This window comes from Macaca fascicularis, chromosome 17 (assembly GCF_037993035.2).
Source record: "Macaca fascicularis isolate 582-1 chromosome 17, T2T-MFA8v1.1".
Lineage (NCBI taxonomy): Eukaryota > Metazoa > Chordata > Mammalia > Primates > Cercopithecidae > Macaca > Macaca fascicularis.
In genome coordinates, this window is record NC_088391.1 from 39,253,477 (window position 1) to 39,274,149 (window position 20,673).

Sequence of the window (20,673 nt, forward strand, 5' to 3'; positions counted from 1 at the left end):
CATTTAATGCTAGCTTTAAAAGTTGGCTAAGAAGAAATTAAGTGGAAGACAGGCAAGAAAGAAAGATCGGAAGAAAAAAAGGAGAAGAAAGGGAGAAGACTAATTCAAGAGAAGAAAAATCTGCTACAATAAATCACCCAATTGCCCCATTTCCCACTCTTACAACTGGACTGTGTATTACACAAGTTTACACTTCATCCATTCCAACCTTCTATTTTACTTCCTAGTCGCCACAGTTCAAAGTTCAACATACTAAATTCCTTTATTTGAAAAATGCTGTACATTATGCAGTGTAGAATATAGATATAAGTAAATCTTTCTCTCAATGAATTTACTGGGCTGGCTTTAGCATCCACCCAGTGATTTCAGAAGTTTCTAAAGCATTGCTATATAGAATAACACACACAAAAGTGTGAAAATAAAGTGGGATTTCAATGAACAAATTTAAAGAATATAACATGGAAAGGAGTCAAGTAACTTGTCACATAAGTTGTAATAAATACAGAAATATATAAATGTCTAGCAAAATAAGTTTTTCTGAAAGACACAGGAGAGGGAGTAGGAAGAAAATAGAAAGGCAAGTGCTCATGCAAGAAGAATTTCAAGTGCAATGCTCTAAATTCTATTTGTTATTCTCCTTAAAATAAGACATATCACAGAATTTAAAGATCATGAGAAAGGAACAAGCGCTACATGACACAAATCCTGGCATATTGTTAATTTTCTCACCGATAAAAATTTAGTAAGTACATACACCTCACATACAATAGTTTGCATGTAACAATACTGATATACGTTGAATTTGGTTTCACATTTTTCAAGCAAGTAGTTACTGTGGAAATGGTCAACTCTAATTAAGGCTCTGACTAGACTTAGCAAGTGGGAGGTAATAATTATTACTAAAAAGTCAATGATATTTGAAATGATAGTGCATGCTTTTTAAAGGATGCACTAAATTCAACTTTTTAAATATTAAGCTGTATAGGTAAAGAGTGAGCATACATTGAAAGAATAAAAATACAATATACTATCATCAAATGCTATTAGTAAAATTTCACATTACAATAAAATTGTATCTCAATAATTTAAAACAATTCAATTAATTGATTTAACAGTTCACTAAATCATAATTGTTTAAGTACATACTTGTAAGATACATTGTTAACAATTTAAAAAATACACATATTCTTCCAGAATTGGTGAATGAACCAAACGTTTGATATGTACCTCGATTAACAAGCATTTAAATGAAAAACATGAACAAAGTTTAAGTGGTTAATAACAAACTTTAAGTATATTTTATTCATTGTGCACTTTAGATTCCAAATTCTTCAATTTTTTAACATCTAAGGAGCTCACAATTTGCCATTTTAATAAGATCTGTATAAATGCATTTAATATGCAAAATCTGACTTGTCAGTCCTAATTAAAGTAAACAAAGACTTGCAATGAATGAATTTAATTACTTCAAAACCAGTATGTCTAACTAAGATGAAAAGCAAACGAGTGCAATCTAATCTCAGCAAAGAATATTTATGATTATAAGCTTTGTCAATAGCAAAGTGCACCAACTGTTCATATATCTGACTTCCAAGAGATACATGAATGCTAATCAGTTCATTAGAGGCTTCTAGGTTGTGATATTTAGCGACAGGATGTAGTAGCTTTCTTGTCCATGGAGTATAATTGTACTCAGAATGAAAAATTGTTTCCAACAAAGCATCATCCTTCCTGTTTCTGATTTCCTGCTGGTTGCTTTTTATGAGCCACATACCTTTCAAGAAGCCGACATCATTCAGTTTCTTGTGTCATATAAATACAAGTATAGATATGTCCTGAGATCGTCTGCTAAGCAAGATTCTACAACCTTTACTCTAAGCTCAGGAATTCATCTTGGTTCTATAAACCTGAGCTTCATAATTAGTGCACTCACAGTGTACTACCAGAAGCTACATGCAAGCAAAATCTTTTCTGAACTGCTTTATATCTATAGGGAACAATAATAAGTAGTTCAATTAACAGTACTTAGCTATTAACAAACTGTCACATATGAACATTTTAACATGAAAAAATTAAGAAAAAAGCTAAGAATGATGAAACATATAATGGCAATAATATATTTATTTTTAAAAGCATACTTTGTCATATGAGAAGGTAGCACAAAAATTTTTTGAGGAATACAGATTTCACCTTTACTTAAAAAAAAAAAAAAAGCCTTCCTCAGTGTGGTGATAAAGGCAGCCTTCCTAATGAAATAAGAAACTGGATGGGTGGGAAGATACAAAAGGAAACAAACACATTAGCCTGAATTGATTGTTGCTGGAGCATATTTTTATGATATTTCCCGACAGAGACAGTGAAGGAAGCTAAAATTCAACTAGTTCACAATTAAGCTGAAAGCATATACAATAAAATCTATGACAAGCCAAATATTAATTTTGTGATTCACTAAATCTCAGGAGAGAAGAGGTAGAAAGAGGGAAAATAGTCATTTTATTTCAAGTACCTCAGTTTAAGATATTAGGAGTGTCTATTTATAAGAGCTCATTTTAGAAGTGAGTTATCTTTCACACAGAATTCATTTGTCCATATGGGATTTTAATAATGCATTGTAGTAATATTTTATTACAACACAAAAGATATCAGTCTGCAATTTCACAAAATGGTTTGCAAAGCAACTCAACATTAGTTTCAAGAAATAAAAAAGTTTATTACTTCAGTTACTCATTAGAGATTAAGCTACAAAGTTAGTGATAATAAATATAATTGAATACAAAGGAAACCTTAAACAGGACACAAGCCTCATGCTATTTATTGTGTGTGTGTGTGTGTGTGTGTGTGTGTGTATGAATATACACACATATATTTATCGATTTATTTAGGTTAGGAAAATATCAATACAAGTAGTGACTATAATAAACTCCATTTTGACTTTGTAAGAATATAGTATTTCTAAAGGAAATATTAAATTTTATGGAGCAAAAACTAATTTACAATACATGCCAATTCTTGAAGTTAAGCTGACTAGTTAAACTCGCTTATGAAGTCTTGTACCTGCTTCTTCAAACATTTCAAAGGTATCTAAACCACATCATGACTTTAGAGTCAAACTTCCTCAAACTAAGTTTTAATGTCTTTTCAATTCTTAATGAACATCAGAAGGAAATAAGGCACATGACAGGGAAAAGATGAGAGAACATACTATTATCCAAGCTGATAAAAAGGAAAAAATAATAGAAATTAATGGGTATACATTTGTGGGCGGGCATGGTGGCTCATGCCTCTAATCCCAGCACTTTGGGAGGCTGAGGTGGGCAGATCACTTGAGGTCAGGAGTTCGATACCAGTCTGGCCAATATGATGAAACCCTGTCGCTACTAAAAATACAAAAACATTAGCTGGGCGTGGTGGTGAGAGCCTGTACGCCCAGCTACTCAGGAGATTGAGGCAGGAGAATTGCTTGAACCTGGGAAGCAGAGGTTGCAGTGAGCCAAGATCATGCCACTGCACTCCAGCCTAGGTGACAGAGTGAGACTCCGTCTCAAAAAACAAACAAACAGACAGACAGACAGACATTTGTGTATTATTCATGATAGACAGACGCTTTGATAAATTTCCCTGCAAGAAGGCAAAGGTTAAATTTTCTGTAATTTGGCACTACAGAATGATCTCTGGATACACAAAGACACCTAAAATATTAAATAAACTGTATCTCCAGTTGACTAGTGACTTAAGTTATTTAGATATCAAAAGGATATGGACATCTTTGTCACAAACTTGTCATGCAAGTCCTCAGGAGGGGGAAAGGTTTCCAATTCCTTCTCAAGCTGTTGAAGCTGCCTTCCCATCTGCCTCAAATTCTTTTCCAGCATTTCTACAGAGACTAAAAGAGAGTATATTAAATGCCTTGAAGGGACAAAATTATAATATATAAAAGGTAAGACACCCTAGAAACAAAACATCCATGAAAAAAATTCATAATAATGTAAGAAAATTCATTATAAAATAGGAAAAATAAATTTCACTAATTTTTAACCTTTCAATTTAAAATCTAGTTATAAAAGAAATTCAATAAGACAGTCTTTAAAACATAAGACAAAATTTAAGAAGTGCTCACATACACAAATAACTACACTTAAGAAATAAGTTTTATTAGAATTCTTGACCATTGGAAATACTACAAAATCATCAGTCTATTCACAGACAAAAATAAAACATTTTTTAAAGTTCAACTGATTTAAATATAATTTTAACATTTTTCAAAATCATCTCTTGACAGGGAACAGTGAGTAGACGGGAAAGATGGGGAAAAATGCTTTCTATTGTCCAAGCTTATCGACAATGGGAAAGAAAAAGTAGCAGAGGCCATTTATAATGACAAATGTCAAGCTTTCTTTACTGATATCCTGAACACTTTATTATCTAATAATATTTTTCCTTCTTTGACTTAAAGTGGCTCTCACAGTACACATGAAGAAGAAATAGTAAACCAGGGCACTGTGTCACTAAGAGAATATACTGGTCACCCAGCAGAACAGACATTAAGGATCATTTCTGAAAATCTTTTCATAGTCAATTTTATATGACACTAGGAAAAAGATTTAGTAGTACAAAAAAAAAAAGATAGAGTGACCTAAACCAACTTTTAAACTATTTGTTTTAGGTACAAACGAATTCTAGGTTAAAAAAAATCTATTGTTATTGATCATTGTGAACTATATAAAATGATGATTAAAGAATGAATATAGAAATTCAAGTAATCTGCCATTCTCAGGATTTGAATTAATCCTGAAGAATGGGTACAATTCACGTTTTATCTGTAAGGATAGGAATATCCTCTAAACGCCCAACAAAATGAAACTGAGTTTTTTTTTTTTAATTTTAAGCTTGGTTCAAAAGAATAAAATAGTAAGGAGATATTAAAAATAATGTATAAGAATATGAAATGGTGTTTTATTGTTTTTTTTTTTTAAACCTAATTGTACAGAAAATAACATTTGGTATTCTGACATTAACATCTTTTAATACAACCTAAATGTATTTTCTTATTTTTAAAAATTAGCAATCTAATTTTTAGATGCAATGTTTCAGGAGTTCAATGATTAAACTATTCTGAGAACCACATATAATACTTGGTTTGTGCTTGAAGAGTGATGGTACTTTAACGTTTTGCTCCCACCGTGATGAAGCTAGTGTGGATTTATACTCATGCATATTTTCTCAATAGGTTTTTTTGTTTGTTTTACTTCTCATGTATTCCCTTTCTGTGATTCTTTGAATTTACACAACAAATGCTATAATACACCCCATTATCTGAGTCATGGTCTCAATATTAAGAATCACAGATTCTTACCTTTTTAACTATTTAACTCACTTCCCCAATACCTTGCTGTACACTGCTTATAGTGGTAACACATATTTCCTATGTTATGCTCTTTCATTTTTATGTCTGCTTGTCAATTATCCACAACCAAGATTCTATTTGATTGAGCCAATGGTGTTTCATTTACTCTTCCCATTTGCAATTTTTTTTTCTTTGCTTCTTTCAAAGTTCTCTATCAGCATTACAGAAGAGATTCCTTTTGCTCTCCTCGTCTATTTGATCTCTGCCTTAAAGTCTCATTAGCATTTCCTCTATCATTTTTCAAGAACTCTTACAGGTGGTTCAGTCACTTTTTACACTTCCAAAAACTCTGCAACTTCTGATTAAATAAAGGTTCAAAAGCAAGCTGGACATGGTGATGCATATCTGTAACCCCAGCACTTTAGGAGCTAAGTCAGGAGGATCAACTTGAAGCCAGGAGTTCAAGACCAGCCTGGACAGCAAAGTAAGACTCTGTCTCTCCAAAAATTAAAAAAAAAAAAAAAAAAATTAGCCAGGCATGGTGGCATGTGCCTGTAGTCCCAGCTAGTACGGAGGCTGAGGTGGGAAAATTTCTTGAGCCCAGAAGTTTGAAGCTACAGTGACCAGTGATGGCACCAATGCACTACAGCCTGAATGACAGAGCAAGACCCTGTCTCTTTTATTAAGTAAATTCATGCTCAGAAATGTTTATAAGCCATACATCCACTTTGTGCTATAAATTAGGTCCAAAAAAGTAGTGTATTAGTAGTATAATGGTAGTAGTAATTGTTATAATAGTAGCAGTGACAATAAAAACAACAGTAATGGTAATAACAACAGCTAAAATGTAGTAAGTGTTTACGTATGTCAGGTACTGTCTTAAGTGTTTTCTATTAATTAACTCATTCAAACCCACAAGAACATCATGAAGTAGGCATTATTATTATTCCTGTTTTACAGATGAGGAAACTGGAGATCAGTAGCTAAGTAAAAAGGTCAAACAACTAAAAATTGGTGAAGCTAGAATTTGAATTCAAGCAGTTTCATTCTAGACCTTATTTTTAACTACTGTGTTATATATAAATTACTATAGAAATCACCATTTTATTTTCATAACCCCCATCAATAACATTTAAATAAACAGATATAATTTTCACATAATAAGGGGTTTCTTGTACATTCTTGCCCATTGCAATCACAAGCAATCCATATTCCCTTCCTAAACCCAGGGAATGTATGCCTAAGCATTCTGGATGGATGGGAGAGTGTGCAGTTATATATATAACTTTTTATATATGTATTTATTTTTAAGTAGTCTATATATTAAAGTAGTATCTCACCTTGAATAAAACCATGTACTTAAAATACTTAGTCTGCTTAACCAATTTTATTATTCACACATGTCAAATTAGCAAAAGATCTAGAGAACAGACCAATAGGTCTGAGGGACTCCCATATGAGAAAATGCACAGGGCAAATGTTGGGAGATAACATAGATTGTTTGATTTTTTTTCTGACACCAAATACATTTTTCCAACACCAATCAATTGTCTAATTCTCCAATACCAACTGGGTGTCCTACAATTGGAGTTAGCGCAGACTCCATAAATTAAGGGCAAAATCCTTCAATTCCGATACTAAATACCCAGATTTAGTGTCAGGCTGTACAGGTAGAAGAGCTCACTCCCACAAAACTACCCTCATTTCAGATGCCAGTTGCCAGTCAAGAAGACCACTCTAGACTGACTCACTATAAATTTAGGGATTCCCAAAACTCCCTTCCTTGAAGTTCCACAATTCACTAGAATGACTCACAGAAATCAGGAAAGCACTATACTTACGATCATAGCTTTATTATAAACGATACAACTCATGAACAACCAAATGGAAGAGATGTACAGGACAAGGAATGGAGGGACGGGGGTGGTGGACAGTTTCATTGCCCTTCCAGCACATCCACGTGTTACCAACCCAGAAGCTCCCCTATCCTCTTTCAGAGTCCTTATTGAAGCCTCATTACAAAGGCACTATTGATTAAATCACTGGCATTTGTGATTGAGCTCAATCTTCAGCCCCTCTCGCACCCATACATTGGGTATAAGCCGATAGTTCTAACCCTTTAATCATATGTTTAGTACTTCTAGAGACCAGTCTTCATCCTGAAGCTATACCCCTACCTACCTTTAGTCACCACATTAACATACAAAAGACGCGTCACTCAGGAAATTCCAAAACTTCTAGGAGCTTTATGTCAGGAACCAGGGGGCAAAGACCAAATATTTACTTTTTATTGTACCATATGGATATACAAGTACATGTCTGGTCAGAGGGCTGAACTCCAGTGGGGAAGTGTAAGAGAAGCACATTTTTGGCTCATTCTTGGAGGTGCCTAACAGTCTGGGCTGCCCTCAGAGGAAGCCAGCTACTGGTAACTGAAGATAGAGCCACCCCAATGAGTGAGTGCTTCTCCACTAGGTGGGAGAGGGACTTACTTCACTGGATAAGAGGCTCGTGCCTTTTCCAATTCTGTGGTTGTCAGTGGGTCAGGAACTATGCTCTTTATGATTGGAAGCAACTTCTCCTGGGCTTGATTTCCACATTAGTGAAATGGGAAGGATCTCACTGCATATGTTTACCTCACAGACATTTCATAAAAGTTTGCATGTCATAATATAGGGTAAAATTTTTAAAAAGAATAGCTCTATGTTATTATTAGAACTAAATAAGACATGAAAATCTTAAAGATTGAAATAAGTGATATTAGAATCAAAGAAAAAGTAAAGTCATCATATCTTCAACATCATCATCACCAGACCAGGGACAGTCAGTCTAAGAAGAAGGGTTGCTATTTTAAAGAGTAAAATAGTAGGAATGTTTGGGGGCATATTCAAATATTTCAGGTCAACATCATGAAAAATAAGCAAGCTATCTTCAAAAAGATAAAATAGTTCTTGAGGCTACTCTACAGATACAAATCTCACTAAGTCATTTCTTATGCTTCATCAGAAGTCTCTGATTATATTACTTGTACATTATGGTTAAGCGGATTTAAATGTAATTGACCAACCTCTCACTTGGTATTTAAATAAGGACCAACACACACTTGGAAGAAAGAAAGGAGTGTGAGAATTCTGGGCTAAGCAAATGTATGCCATCTGATGGGTAAAACTAAAGAGCATTTTAAGAATTCCCTGGGTGTATTTATAAGTGGGATCTGAATAACGGGAACACATGGACACAGGGAGGGGAACAACATACAGTGGAGCCTGTGGTGGTGGCAGGCAGGAGGAGGGAGAGCATCAGGAAAAATAATTAATGCATGGCATGCTTAACACCTAGGTAATGGGTTGATAGGGGCAGGAAACCACCATGGCACACGTTTACCTATGTAACAAACCTGCACATCCTACATATATACCCAAGAACTTAAAAAAAGAAAAGAAAAAAACTCTCTTGGTGTTTTTATTTGTTCAGCAATTATTCAATTTCTATAGACAATTCTTGTATGTATCTTCAAACATAATTTTATCCACATTTTTCACATGTGTCAAGTTCTTTGAGTCAGGAACTATATTTTATGTCTTAAAATTCTGAACTATATCAGGGAGTATTAAACTGTACACTCTCAAAGAAGTGTTAATTTACTGGTGTCTCTGTATGTGACCTATGTGTGAATTTTATCTTTCAATCTTCTCACCAAGAAATTAATCATATTTTTTGTATTCCTGTTCATTCTTTGGAAGAAAACTAGCAAAACAGAGCCATCATCAAACAGAGCTAGCTAGACAATTTTGACTTTGCATTTTCCTCAGTTAACATTCCACCAGATGACATCTCTCATCACTTCAGACATCATGTGTCTCTACCTCCAACCAGCTCCCTATCTGTAATCTCCACACCCCAGAAGGCAAAAGGACCATCCATCCTTCCTTCCTTCCTTCCTTCCTTCCTTCCTTCCTTCCTTCCTTCCTTCCTTCCTTCCTTCCTTTCTTCCTTCCTTCCTTCCGTCCTTCCCTCCCTCCCTCCCTCCCTCCCTCCTCCCTTCCCTTCCCTTCCCTTCCCTTCCCTTCCTTCTTTCTTCTCTCTCTCTCTCTCTCTCTCTCTTTCTTTCTTTCTTTCTTCCTTTCTTTCTTTCTTTCGAGACGGAGTCTCACTCTGTTGCCCAGGCTGGAGTGCACTGGCACGATCTTGGCTCACTGCAACCTCCGCCTCCCAGGTTCAAGAGATTCTCCTGCCTCAGCCTCTTGAGTAGCTGGGACCACAGGCACCCGCCACCACGACCGGCTAATTTTTGTATTTTTAGTAGAGATGGGGTTTCACCATGTTAGTGAGGCTGGTCTGGAACTCCTGACCTCATGATCTGCCTCCCTCGGCCTCCCAAAGTGCTGGAATTACAGGAGTGAGCCACCTCACCTGGCCAACTTAACACTTTTAAAGTCATCGGGAACCCTTTTCTATTCTCTGATCTCTGGTCTCCTACTGTTTTTCTCCAGTGTTGTTTACACTGTGCATAGGGGTTTCCAGACAATCAGTAAAGCTGCCCCTTTCCTGTGTAATGCATGTCAGTAAACTGCTCATGTAACATCTGAGTTCCTAAACAAGGGACCACCTACAACCTGGGGTGCTCTACTTCAGATCCTGCCAAATACTCATCTAAAAAATACATACTGCTTATAGTTCCCCTGTCCATATCACTCCTCATCTAATCTGTCACTGGCCCTTGAAACAATGTATGTCTATCTGCCTTGTGCACTTCACCCGTGGGTCATAACCATTCATAATTTACAAGGAATCAAAAACTACAGCAAGTACGCAGGTAAAGTGACCTTTCTCCCCATCACAACTGGTAATTATCTCTATCTTTGCAATTACTACTCTGCATTTACATTTATCTTTTTATCTGTCTTCCTCTCCCAAATGGCTGGGAATTCCTTAAGAGAAGACACCATTCATCTTTGTATCAGTTACAAAACGTATTACAGATACTCAAATGTTTGCTGAAGGAATGGGTTTTGGATTTAACTTTAACCTCTTCAGATACGAGCATTAAAAATGAAATAGGAAAATACAACAGATTAAATATCCCAGACATTAAAATCTAAGATACAGACTTTTTTCCAAGTGTCTTATTATTATGATAATTATACACCAGAGGTGTTAAAGAAGCTTTAGAGTAAAAGTTAAAATCGAAACTATAAATATTTAAGTTTAAAGCAATCATGAATACATGCTTTTTATAACACTATGGCCTCTGTGATTTACTAGATTAAGATTTCAAGTAATAAAGGAGAGGAGAGGTTACATAAGGTAATCTTTGTAATTTAAAAAAATCCTCTATGAATATCTCCTGGAGGTGTTGGTCATTATTTCATAACAAGCTTACTAAAAAATGCCACACTCTTACATATCATGATACAACCCAGGGAAACTGATTTCTTTAAGGAAAGCTTAAAGAACAACTTATTACCACAGACAATTTAAACATGCAAACTAAATCAACCTTCCTACACTCATAGAATCAATTGTTTCATGTGTGAATTATTTAGTTTCAGGCTCCAAGCAATACATTTCTTCCTAGACAATTGTAATAATAAAAGCATTGTATAAAGCTATAACAACATTTTATAAATGCAAGTTAAAATAATAAAATTGTATGGACAAGATGGTCCAAAACAAACCTCAGTAGTATAAAAAAAAATCTTGACTATTAAGTAGGTCTACAACAAAACCTAAATTCTAGAATATCATTATAAAATCCATTACATGACAAAAAGAAACTAAAACAACACTGCAAAAAAAAAAAAATCAAGGTAAAAATAAATTGTAGTTCGTAACAGGCAAACTTGGTTCGTAACAGGCAAAGATAAATTGAAGGAAACTGTGCTGCCAGGTGCAGTGGTTCACTACTATAATCCCAGCACTTTGGGAAGCTAAGGTGAGAGGATCACTTGAGGCCAGGGGTTTGAGACCAGACTGGGCAACGTAGTGAAACCCCATCTCTATAAAAACTTTAAAAAAAATTAGCCAGGGGTAGTGATGCCTGCCTATAGTCCTAGCTACTCAGGAGCCTAAGGCAGGAGGACAGCTTGAGCCCAGGAATTTGAGGTTACAGTAAGCAGTGATTACATCACTGCACTCTAACCTGGGTGACAGAGGGAGAACTTGTCTCAAAAAAAAAGAAAGACAAAGGAGCAATGCTAAGTGAACAGCCAGTCATCCTCATCAAGTAGTCGTACCTTCCTTGACTCACTTGACTCAGATCTTTCTTCCCAGTGTTCTGATTCTTGATGGAACCCCATGTAATAACAAATGGAATTTGCATTCCCTAATTAATTTACTATAATGTATGCAATGATGGTTTAATTTTTGTTGTTTTTACATAATACTGTAAGAGAAATGCCTTCATTTGCTATGGAACATGGAAAGAGGAAAGGGAGAAGGCAAGTGGAGGAAATGAATACAACCAATTAAAGGCCACCAGTCAATTCTGTTGAGCTATTTCATCCCCTGAGAGAAAGAGCCAGCCTGTCCTCTACAAGTACAAAGAGGGTATTAAAGGCAGGCAGTTTTTTAGAAGAGAAAGTGTATTAGTGGGAGAAGCCCATCTCAAAGGAAATCATGTTTACTTATAAGATTTGAGAATTCCCTTAGAGAAGTTGTTCAAAACCATGGTATAAATATTAAATAAAAAGAGGTGCATAACAGAAATGTTTAAAAACAATATTCAAAATGTTCCGTTAGTATAATGGTTCTGTGTACATGTACATGGGAGGGCAATTTTACTGCTTTTTACTTTGTCACAGGGGAAATGTTAAGTGCAGACTAACTCACTTTCAAATGAGACTAGTTTTCACTTGCTGCTACTGGAGACCAGCTCAGCCCCAGAAGTCCAAGACTGCATGTTAGCAGGACTTCAAAAATGTTCAAATTTTTTCTCATGCCTAGATCCTTCCCCTGAACTCCAATGGCCTATTTGGACATGTTTCCTTAATGTTTAGTAGGCACCTTAAACTCACATTTACAACTAGAATTTATCTTCCTCCTTGACTTGCCCCTACATCTCAGTAAATCATTAGTTTTTATAACTCTTTTCTCTTTCATGCCTCACACATCTAACCAGAGAGCGCATCTTGTTGGTTCTAACCTCAAAATGCATGATTTTCCAAATACTTCTTACCACCCTCACTACTCTTCCCGATCCAAGTCAACATTATTACTCCTCTGGATTATTTTAACAGCATCAGAGTGGTTTCACTAATTCTACCATTATTCATCTACACTTTTTCCTCAACAGAGCAGCCAAAATAATCCTTTGAAAATTTAAGTCAGATGTTACTCTTCTGCTCAAAACCTTCCAGTGGCTCCTCATCTCAGAGTAAAGTCAAATCCTTACAATGGACAGTAATGCCCTACTATCTCCTATTATGTTCCCCCTCCCTCCCTCTGCTCCAGTCTTACTTCCATACCTTGAGGCCTTTACACTTGCTTTTCCCTCTGCCTGGAATAGGCTTCTCTCAAATACCAACATAAATGGCCTCTCCACAACTCTTTTAGGTTTTCCTCCAAGACCACTTTCTCTACAGGAGCTTCTGTGACCACTCAATCTAAAACTTCAAAAAACCCTGCCTCGGCATGCCAGAGCCAGACATAAGACATACATTGACTTCTTTAATTGGCTGGGTTCTATATCTGCCACCTAAAATGTAAACTTCAAGAAAGCAGAGGCTTTTGTGTTCACAGCTCTTTGGTGCCTTAGAATGGATGAGGTATTCACGAAATGACTGATTAGACAATGAATAGACGAATCTTTTTTTTTTTTTTTTTTTTTTTGAGACAAAGTTTCTCTTTTTGCCCAGGTTGGAGTGCAATGGCACAACCTCTGCCTCCCGGGTTCAAGTGATTCTCCTACCTCAGCCTCCCGAGTAGCTGATATTACACACATGTGCCACCATGCCTAGCTAATTTTTGTATTTTTAGTGGAGACGGGGTTTCACCATGTTGGTTAGGATGGTCTCAATCTCTTGACCTCGTGATCCACCCGCCTCGGTCTCCCAAAGTGCTGGGATTACAGGCGTGAGCCACCGCGCCCAGCCAAATAGATGAATCTTATTTAAACTAACTTTTTTTTCTGTCACTCACAGTCAAGCCTAATCCTCGCTAATACAAGTGCCTAGCACAATGCCTACCAAACAGGAGCTCGACAAGCTGTTTTGAGAGTCCTTTCCTTATAGAGTCAAAACATATCAAAAACTACTAAAAACACTAGTTCTTTTTTTCCATAAAATATGTAGTTTGAAAGATAGCTGCCGAGAAACCACCATCACAGTGATAGACATTTATATGACAAAAGGGTCTCACTGCTGATCAATTTTAAATCTGTGCTTAAGGGTGATCGCTTCTGAGGGGAGAAAGGACGATTACCCAAGATCTTATTTTCTTTAGGTTTTCCTATGAGTGTGAATAAATATCATTTTAGATTTTCCTATCACTTATATCATTTCTCACAAGTTACTTTATATTTCCATATGGCAGTCCTTCATAATTCTTGGCTGAAATGAAAAAAATTTCTTTTTTAAATTCATGCATACACCTCCAGAAAAACAAACTCAGAGTTGAAGAGTTGCTGGAGACCAGTCGTTTTCAAAGGTTGTTTAGGTCTAGAACTCCGTTTTCAAAAGAAATCTTATGCCAAAGTTCAAAATACAAAAGAAAGTGTTGTGGGCTGAAGTAGAGGAAGAAAAATAGAACCCATTTTGCAAATTCCATTCCCTATGTTAGCATGTCCAACTCATGAAAATGCATTGAGCTGTACACTTATGATCCTGTAGACTTATGTACATTTATGTAACTGTATGTGTATTATTCTTTAATTTTTAGAAAAGTACCAACATTTTTAGAAAAGTACCAACATAAGCCTAAAAAATTTGTGGCTGTTATGTTCTAAAGTTTGAATAAGCCTCAGGCAACACACAACAAACTAAAATGAAGTTTACATTTTAGGTGGCAGATATAGAACCCAGCCAATTAAAGAAGTCAATGTATGTCTTATGTCTGGCTCTGGAATGCCAAGGCAGGGTTTTTTGCAGTTTTAGATTGAGTGATCACAGAAGGTCCTGTAGAGAAAGTGGTCTTTGAGGAAAACCTAAAAGAGCGGTGGAGAGATTCAATTATTTGAATCTGTTCAAATAATTTCTGACAATACATATCAAAATTCTATAACATATTATTCACAGAGACTCATGTTTACCTGCACTGTTAATGACAGATAGGCAGATGTGTGTCAATAATAAATAATCACGGAAAAATAAAAGCAACAACTATAACAAACATAGAGAATATTTATACAATGATTAATAGGTACTTTTCAAACTTTATAAACATTTATACATATTAACCTATTTAATCCTCACAACAAACCTCTGGGTTAAGTACTAATATTGCACCCATTTTATAGGTAGGAAAAGGGAAGCTCAGACAGAATAAGATACTTAACCTCAGAGTCCACGGTCCAAATAACAGTTTCTCTCCGTATAATGTTTCTATAATCTAATTGCAAATATATTTTTAATTTTGCCCACTAAAATCACTTATTATAGTTATTGTTGTTATCATGGCCTATCAATAAAAAAATTCCTTAAATTCACAGGCTGATATGGTTTGGATTTGTGTCCCCTCCTAAATCTCACGTCGAATTGTGACCCCCAGTGTTGGAGAAGGGCACTGATTGGAGGTGATTGGATCACGGTGGTGAATTTTCCTCTTGCTGTTCTCATGATAGTGAGTGAGTTTGCATGAGATCTGGTTGTTTAAAAGTGTGCAGCACCTCCCCCTGCATTCTCTTCCTCCTTCTCCAGTCATGTAAGATGTGTGTGCTGCTCCTTTGCCCTCTGCCATGATTGTAAGTTTTCTGAGTCCTCCCCAGCCATGCTTCTGGTATAGCCTATGGAACTGTGAGCCACTTAAACCACTTTCTTTATAAATTACTCGGTCTCAGGTAGCTCTTTATAGCTATGTGAGAACGGACTAATACAAAGGCATACAATAATTTCAGTTTTAACTGGTTTAGTATTTTCACACAATGACAAAGAAAAGGGTATTTTGGAAGCATGTTAACAATAACCCTTAAAAAACAAACTATTTCACAATTTAATGATAAATGCTTTCCAGATATACTTGTTAGTATAATTTCCCTGAACTATTTCGTAATACTCAAAGATGGGTGCTATCTCCATGCAGTTATAGGACTTATGCCAAAGATGACTGTAGTGGGTGAATAGTGCCCCCCAAAAATGCCTATCCACCCAGAACCTCAGAATGTGACTTATTTGGAAATAGGAACTTAGCAGATGAAATTAGTTAAGGATCTTGAGATGAAATCATCCTATGACTGACATCAACCAATGACTAGTGTCCATAAGCAGAGGACCCCAAGAGACATGGAGAAGACGGTGAGAAGATGCAGGCAGAGAGTGGAGTGATGCATCTACAAGCCAAGGAGCACGAAGGACTCCAGGTAGCCACTAGAAGCTGGAAGAGAAGCATGGGATGCTTCCTCCCTTGGAGCCTTCTGAAGATGCCAATTCTACTAATACGGTGATTTCAGGGACTTTAGTGAGAGACTAATTTCTGTTGTTTACTCAGTTTGTGGTAATTGGTTATGGCAGCCCTAACAAACCAGTACAACTACTAATTCAAGATTCTGTAAGATACATAAATACAATCTGGTTTCTGGAGAGCAGCTGACAATTCTACCTGCAGCATCTGATTATCTCCATACCTCTTCCCCCAACTGCTTACATGTCAACCTTGTCTCCAATAAGATTCATAAGATTGCCATTAATGTGTCCGCTCCATCCACTGCTTAGGTTTCTTTGCAATAAACAGATTTGTTACGTTAAACTGTCCTTCAGAAAACACTATTCTGAAATTTTCTTTCACCTACTTTGTTTGTAATTTCCTACTTCCTATTGCAAAACTAAGGTGCAGTAAATATTGCTTTACAACCACGAGTGTAAGAGAGTTCTAAAACCTTGGTCGTCACTGGTGGTTCTGTCCTGTTACTTGATGTTCGCTATGATTCATAGGTGACACTGACAGAACTGCTCAAGTAGCTACTTCAAATCCGTAGCTGGCCCAAAATCTGCAAACACTGTAAACTGTTAGTTTCTCGAAAAGATTAATGACGTATTGATGCCACTTTCAGCCTGTTAACCTCCAAAAAGATATAGAGGTCTTCCTGATGTGGTTTTCTTCTTCATCATCATCTATCAGCCCAAGCCACAGCAGATTCAGGAAATGTTCCTAGCTCAGTATCTCAAAAAGCAATCTTTCGCTGCAAGTAGTTCCTCCATGCACAGTGTTCTTCAGTGTCAATCTACAGAATCCTTAATCCTTCTAGTGATTTTGGGACATGCTCTTTCTATTCCGCTCTGCTGCTTTTCAAAACAGTTTATATTCGCACTACAAAATGATCACTCTTACAATCTTATATCCAAGTCTACAACTTAAACTTTTGATGCCAACTCTATACAGACAATCCCTGGAAATAAACTGGCAGGATTTAAACATGTGGTCTCTTACCAGTATACCACACTTGCAATATACTCTAAATATTTTTCACAAATCCTATAATTACCTTGGGAATGGCCCAGTTATATCTCATCATACCTTTTTGTGAAAAAAGTATTAATTTGTTGAACATAAAATTTTACATATTCTAACATTTTGGTAAGTATATGCAAACATACATAAATTACATTTTAAAAATAAATTTAACTTTTATAATATTTGGCTTATATTAACATTAAAATTATTTTAGAATTCTTAAGTATACTTACTAAATATATATAAAAATATACGTAAAGTATACTAATGTGTGCTTTAAAATTCCTAAGTAAATTCCTAAGTATATTTACTAGATGACTGCAGATAGTCAAATTAGTTCCCTGAGACATAAAACCATTAGGAATCATAAGCTGGCTTTACGAACATAGTTTTTACTCCACAATCTATCTGTAGAACCAGCAGTACACAACTTGGATATACTAAATATTTTCATTATTCCCAAAGGAAAATGAAAAAAAAAAAAAGTAACATCATCCACCTATGCCTTACTTTTGGAAAGGTCTCAAGAAATAATGCAAAGTGTTACTAATTTTTATCAGTTACCTGCTTATATGAAAATTACAACTATTATAGTAGCAAAACAAGGAGAAATGGAAAATAAATATATATATTTATGGATATATATATATTTATGGATATGTATAAAAAACATATATATGGATATAGTGAGTAAAAGAAAAAGACAAAACAAAAACTTAGTATAGTACAGCATGATTAAGTGTATTCTAAAACAAAATCTAGGAAATGCCATAGATCTAATCCTGAAATTAAATGAGAATTTTCATGAATATATTTATTTAAAATGCTTTAACATAACCTTATATATGTACTAATTTATGTTTCATGTCTACTCAAAAGAGGAATTGAAGCATACTTGCAATTAATTCAAATCATGTGATAATTCATAGTTTGTAGAAGAACCTTTGATATTTCTAAATTGATTACTAGTGCACATCCAACACAGCAGGTCTACAACTGCTACTTCAACTGATTTGATAAAGTGGAAAGTCATTCAGTATAGGCTACTCTATTCTATAGCCAAAGACCTCTAAGCAAATGAGAAAAATGTCTTAACTTAGTATATCAGTTTGCTAGGGCTGCCTTCACAAAATACCCCAGGCTGAGTGGCTTAAACAACAGAAATTCATTTCCTCAATTCTGGAGGCCAGAAGTCCAAGATCAAGGTGTCAGCAGAGTTGGTTTCCTCTGAGGGCCATAAGGAAATGATTTGCTCCAGGCCCCTCCCCATGGCTTGCAGATGGCCACCTCCTCACTGTGTCTTCACATGGTCTATCCTATGTACATGTACATCCCTGAATGGCTGTGACTCTAAATTTCCTCTTCTTATAAGGACACAAGTCAGATTGGATTAGGGATATCCTAAAGATCTCATTTTAACTCTCCTCTCTTTAAAGGCCCTATCTCCAAACATAATCAAGTTCTGACATACTGAGGTTTAGGGCTTTAACATAGGAATTTATGAGGGACACAGTACAGCCTGTAACAGTTAGAAAACATTTTTGTTCCCTTGACCATTCAATAAAAGCAAGATCACACATGGTTGTCTTCTATAACTAAACTATTTTATTATAAATATTTCCACCACCAACAACGTATCCTATTAACTACATCATATAGGCAGATAACATTCTAATATTCTACACCTGATTTGAAAGACCAAATGAATTAATAGATCATACACAAATTATGAGGCCCCAACCTACAACTTCCATGACATAATGATTCCAACCAACACAATGTTAGCTGTGTTGACTCTGCTTCAGGGGATATAAAATGCAATTAAACTAATAACTAATACTGATTATTCAAAATATGTATCAAACTCACTGACAAATTTTAATTGGCATTTTTAGAAGGCTATAGCAACAAAGAGATTAATATATCTGCCTGTGATAGTAGATGAATTTGAAATTTTCAAACACTATACATTTTCCAGGTGGTTGCCAACTGGAAATTAAGTGTTCTAAGTGCTCACAGTAGGTGAATAAAAGATAAACATTTGGTATTTAGTAAGACATTTATCATAAAATGATGGAAACTCATGAGGAACTGGAAACCAGGAGACATATTTAAGCAGACAAATATTAGGGTCAAATCAAGGAATTGCTAGCTAAGAACATACAAACAGAGTCTTAAAAGCAGAAAGGGTAGTATTAAATGGAAAGGATTTAAAAATCAAATACATCAATGAATGCTCTTAATGCTAAAATATGGAAACAGAGAAATATGGCAAAAATTAAAAATGAGTTATCATTGAATCTACTCTGATAATACACTGAATATTGATCTCTTCTAGAAGCTTAATTCTATTCCCAGCTGTCCCAGGAATAAACCCTGGTCTAGCGTAGCAGTTCGTAAATAGTAGTATAAGAATTCCTGGAAAACCTATGAATTTATCCTTAAAGAAACAGTAGAACACACAAATTTAGGTGAGGTTCCCAGCAAAAAGCACCAAAGGGAAGGTGACATTTACTTTTAAGTTTCTTGATGAAGGAGAAAACCAGACAACATTCTTGGTCACAGCTGCGGCTTCCCACGGATTTAACTTAGGCAAAACCCACCATGCAGCTCTGTATTGAGATGCTGAAGGCTATATAGATATATGATAAATGAGAGAAAAGATATCCAAAGAAGGGGTGGGGGAAAGCAGGATTTTCTCAAGTAAATAAAATTTGGAAGGAGAGGTTAAGGGTGTAGGAATCAAGAGTCCCATTTTGTGGCATAATATGATTCTGATACCTTTTTTGAGGTGCAATGGAAATGGCAAAAGCTATTGTCTATACAAGTGTGGATCTTAGAAGGAAAGTCTGGGATATAAATTTGTAAGTCATTAACATAATGGTGGTATTATGGGAATTGAAAGCATCACCTAAAGAGAAGATCTAGGGAGAAAAAAAGAGAAGGGTTCACCACTAGGTTAGTGAAAGTCACTTTTAAAAAAGCAATGCATAGGCCGGGCGCAGTGGCTCAAGCCTGTAATCCCAGCACTTTGCGAGGCCAAGACGGGAGGATCACAAGGTCAGGAGATCCAGACCATCCTGGTTAACATGGTGAAACCCCGTCTCTACTAAAAAATACAAAAAACTAGCCGGGCGAGGTGGCGGGCGCCTGTAGTCCCAGCTACTCGGGAGGCTGAGGCAGGAGAATGGCGTGAACCCGGGAGGCGGAGCTTGCAGTGAGCTGAGATCCGGCCACTGCACTCCAGCCTGGGCGACAGAGCGAGACTCCGTCTCAAAAAAAAAAAAAAAAAGCAATGCATAGACACTGCACAGAAGAAGAGGAGAAAGTAAAGGAAATTGACTGTAAGAGAGAAGAGCCAGCTGGGAAAGAGATAGATGGGAGTGAGACAGATTGGGTTTCACTAAGACACAGACATTACACCTGAACCAAGAGGAAGACAACAGCACAGTTTCTGACACAGTGTAATCACCCAATAAAGGCTTGTTAAATTAATGACTGGATGAGTGAGTTACAGACTGAACTAGCATGGCATTTCTAGAATTAAGAGTTGACTAGGAAAGGATGGAAATACATGGTAAAATTATGATAACTCTAAGAAGTTCAGACCAAGGTGATGCTGTAAACTTACCTTAGTTTTATTTTAATATACTCACCAACCAAAAAAGAGTAAGTTCTGTAGTATTTTCTACTCTTTAATAAAATTTAACAATGAAATAGATTAT

At 35.9% G+C, this 20,673-nt stretch overlaps 1 protein-coding gene across 2 annotated transcripts in view; it reads right to left on the reverse strand.

Annotated features, from left to right (window-relative positions):
• DIAPH3 (diaphanous related formin 3) overlaps positions 1-20,673 on the reverse strand; it is a 494,792-nt gene that overhangs the window by 166,388 nt on the left and 307,731 nt on the right. For both annotated transcript variants that reach the window (XM_065533305.1, XM_065533304.1), the window contains one exon: positions 3,758-3,883. In XM_065533305.1, coding sequence (XP_065389377.1) covers positions 3,758-3,883 — 126 coding nt within the window. The remainder of the gene's footprint in view (positions 1-3,757; positions 3,884-20,673) is intronic.